The sequence below is a fragment of the Bison bison genome, unplaced genomic scaffold, assembly GCF_000754665.1.
Source record: "Bison bison bison isolate TAMUID 2011002044 unplaced genomic scaffold, Bison_UMD1.0 scf7180017864265, whole genome shotgun sequence".
In the NCBI taxonomy this organism is placed as follows: domain Eukaryota; kingdom Metazoa; phylum Chordata; class Mammalia; order Artiodactyla; family Bovidae; genus Bison; species Bison bison.
This window is the reverse complement of record NW_011494837.1, coordinates 116,736-118,321: the sequence shown is the minus strand read 5'-3', so window position 1 is coordinate 118,321 and position 1,586 is coordinate 116,736. Positions and strand designations below refer to the sequence as shown.

Sequence of the window (1,586 nt, the reverse complement as noted above, 5' to 3'; positions counted from 1 at the left end):
AGATACAATAGGTGGTTGGTCAAAAAGTTTGTTTGGGTTTTTCCATAAGACCACACAGAACAATTGAGCAAAATTTTTGGCCAACGTGATAGTTGGTTTTTTCCAGCACAATAATTTCCACCAAATACTTTTCATGTATTTCAATAAGAGTAAATAAAATAAAGTGTGTGTTTGTATTTGTATTATCTTCCTGAAATTTTCTTTTTAATGACTGGTGACTGTCCTTTTTCCATCTACTGCACTGAATTTCAGAGGCCATCTATAAAGGATATGGAAACAAAAAATGCAACAGAGCTGACAGAGTTTGTTCTCACAGGACTTACGTATGAACCAGTATGGCAAGTCCCCTTGTTCCTGCTGTTCTTGATGATATACCTCATCACTATCATGGGAAACCTTGGTCTGATTGCTCTCATCTGGAATGACCCTCATCTTCAAATTCCCATGTACTTATTCCTGGGGAATTTGGCCTTAGTGGATATTTGGTTATCCTCCACAGTGACTCCCAAGATGCTGGTCAACATTATCACTGAGAATAAGAGGATATCTCTCTCTGAGTGCATGGTGCAATTTTTTTTGTTTGCAGTCAGTGCAACTACGGAATGTTTTCTGCTGGCAATGATGTCGTATGATCGTTATCTAGCCATATGCAACCCACTACTTTATCCAGCAATTATGACTCATAGACAGTGCATGGGAATGTTAGTTTCATCATTTGTTGGTGGCCTTTTTCATGCCGTAATTCATACAGGCTTTTTATTCAGACTAACCTTTTGTAATGACAACATAATACATCACTTTTATTGTGACATCATGCCCTTGTTTAAAATTTCTTGCACTGACCCTTCTATTAACATTCTGATGATATTTATTTTCTCTGGTTCAATACAGGTGTTCACCATTCTTATTGTTCTTATCTCTTATACACTAGTTCTCTTTACAATTTTAAAAAAGAAGTCTGCACAAGGCATAAGGAAGGCCTTCTCCACTTGTGGGGCCCACCTTCTATCTGTCTCTTTATACTATGGCCCTCTTCTTTTTATGTATGTGCACCCTGGATCCACACAAGCAGATGATCAGGATATGATGGACTCTCTGTTTTACACTGTCATAATTCCTTTCCTAAATCCCATTATCTACAGCCTGAGAAATAAAAAAGTCATATATTCACTGCTAAAAATATTAAAAAGAAACATTTAGATTTAATACTAATATGTGTTCTCTTATATAAAAACAATATAAAATTATGTAGATTAAATGTTTAATTGTGTTTAATGTTCAAAGTTTTTTGCATTCATAACTGTTATATTGTTTTAATGACTTAAGATTTTAGTACCTAATAAGTGATTTTAAATATTTGTATATATTATTTAAACACACAGGAAATTTTAATCAAATATTCATATCATACTAAAATAAACAGAAATGAAAATATTTTACACGCTTGCATATTCTTCATTGTGGTTTTATAACTGTATTTACTAAACATATATTAAGCACTAAAATTGTGCTTTAACTCTGAAAAGAACTCAAATATGAGGCCTTTGATCGTAATCAACCATATAGTCTGGAGACTCATATTACAT

General features: G+C 33.4%; 1 protein-coding gene across 1 annotated transcript; it reads left to right on the top strand.

Moving 5' to 3' along the window:
• The first annotated feature begins 270 nt into the window (after nt 1–270).
• Nucleotides 271–1,200, top strand: LOC104994722 (olfactory receptor 5H2-like). Its single transcript, XM_010848374.1, has one exon. The coding sequence runs from the start codon at nt 271–273 to the stop codon at nt 1,198–1,200; it is 930 nt and encodes a 309-aa protein (XP_010846676.1).
• Nucleotides 1,201–1,586: the final 386 nt, after the last annotated feature.

Coding starts and splice junctions, on each gene's coding strand:
- LOC104994722 (XM_010848374.1), top strand. CDS start 271: ATGGAAACAAAAAATGCAACAGAGCTGACAGAGTTTGTTCTCACAGGA.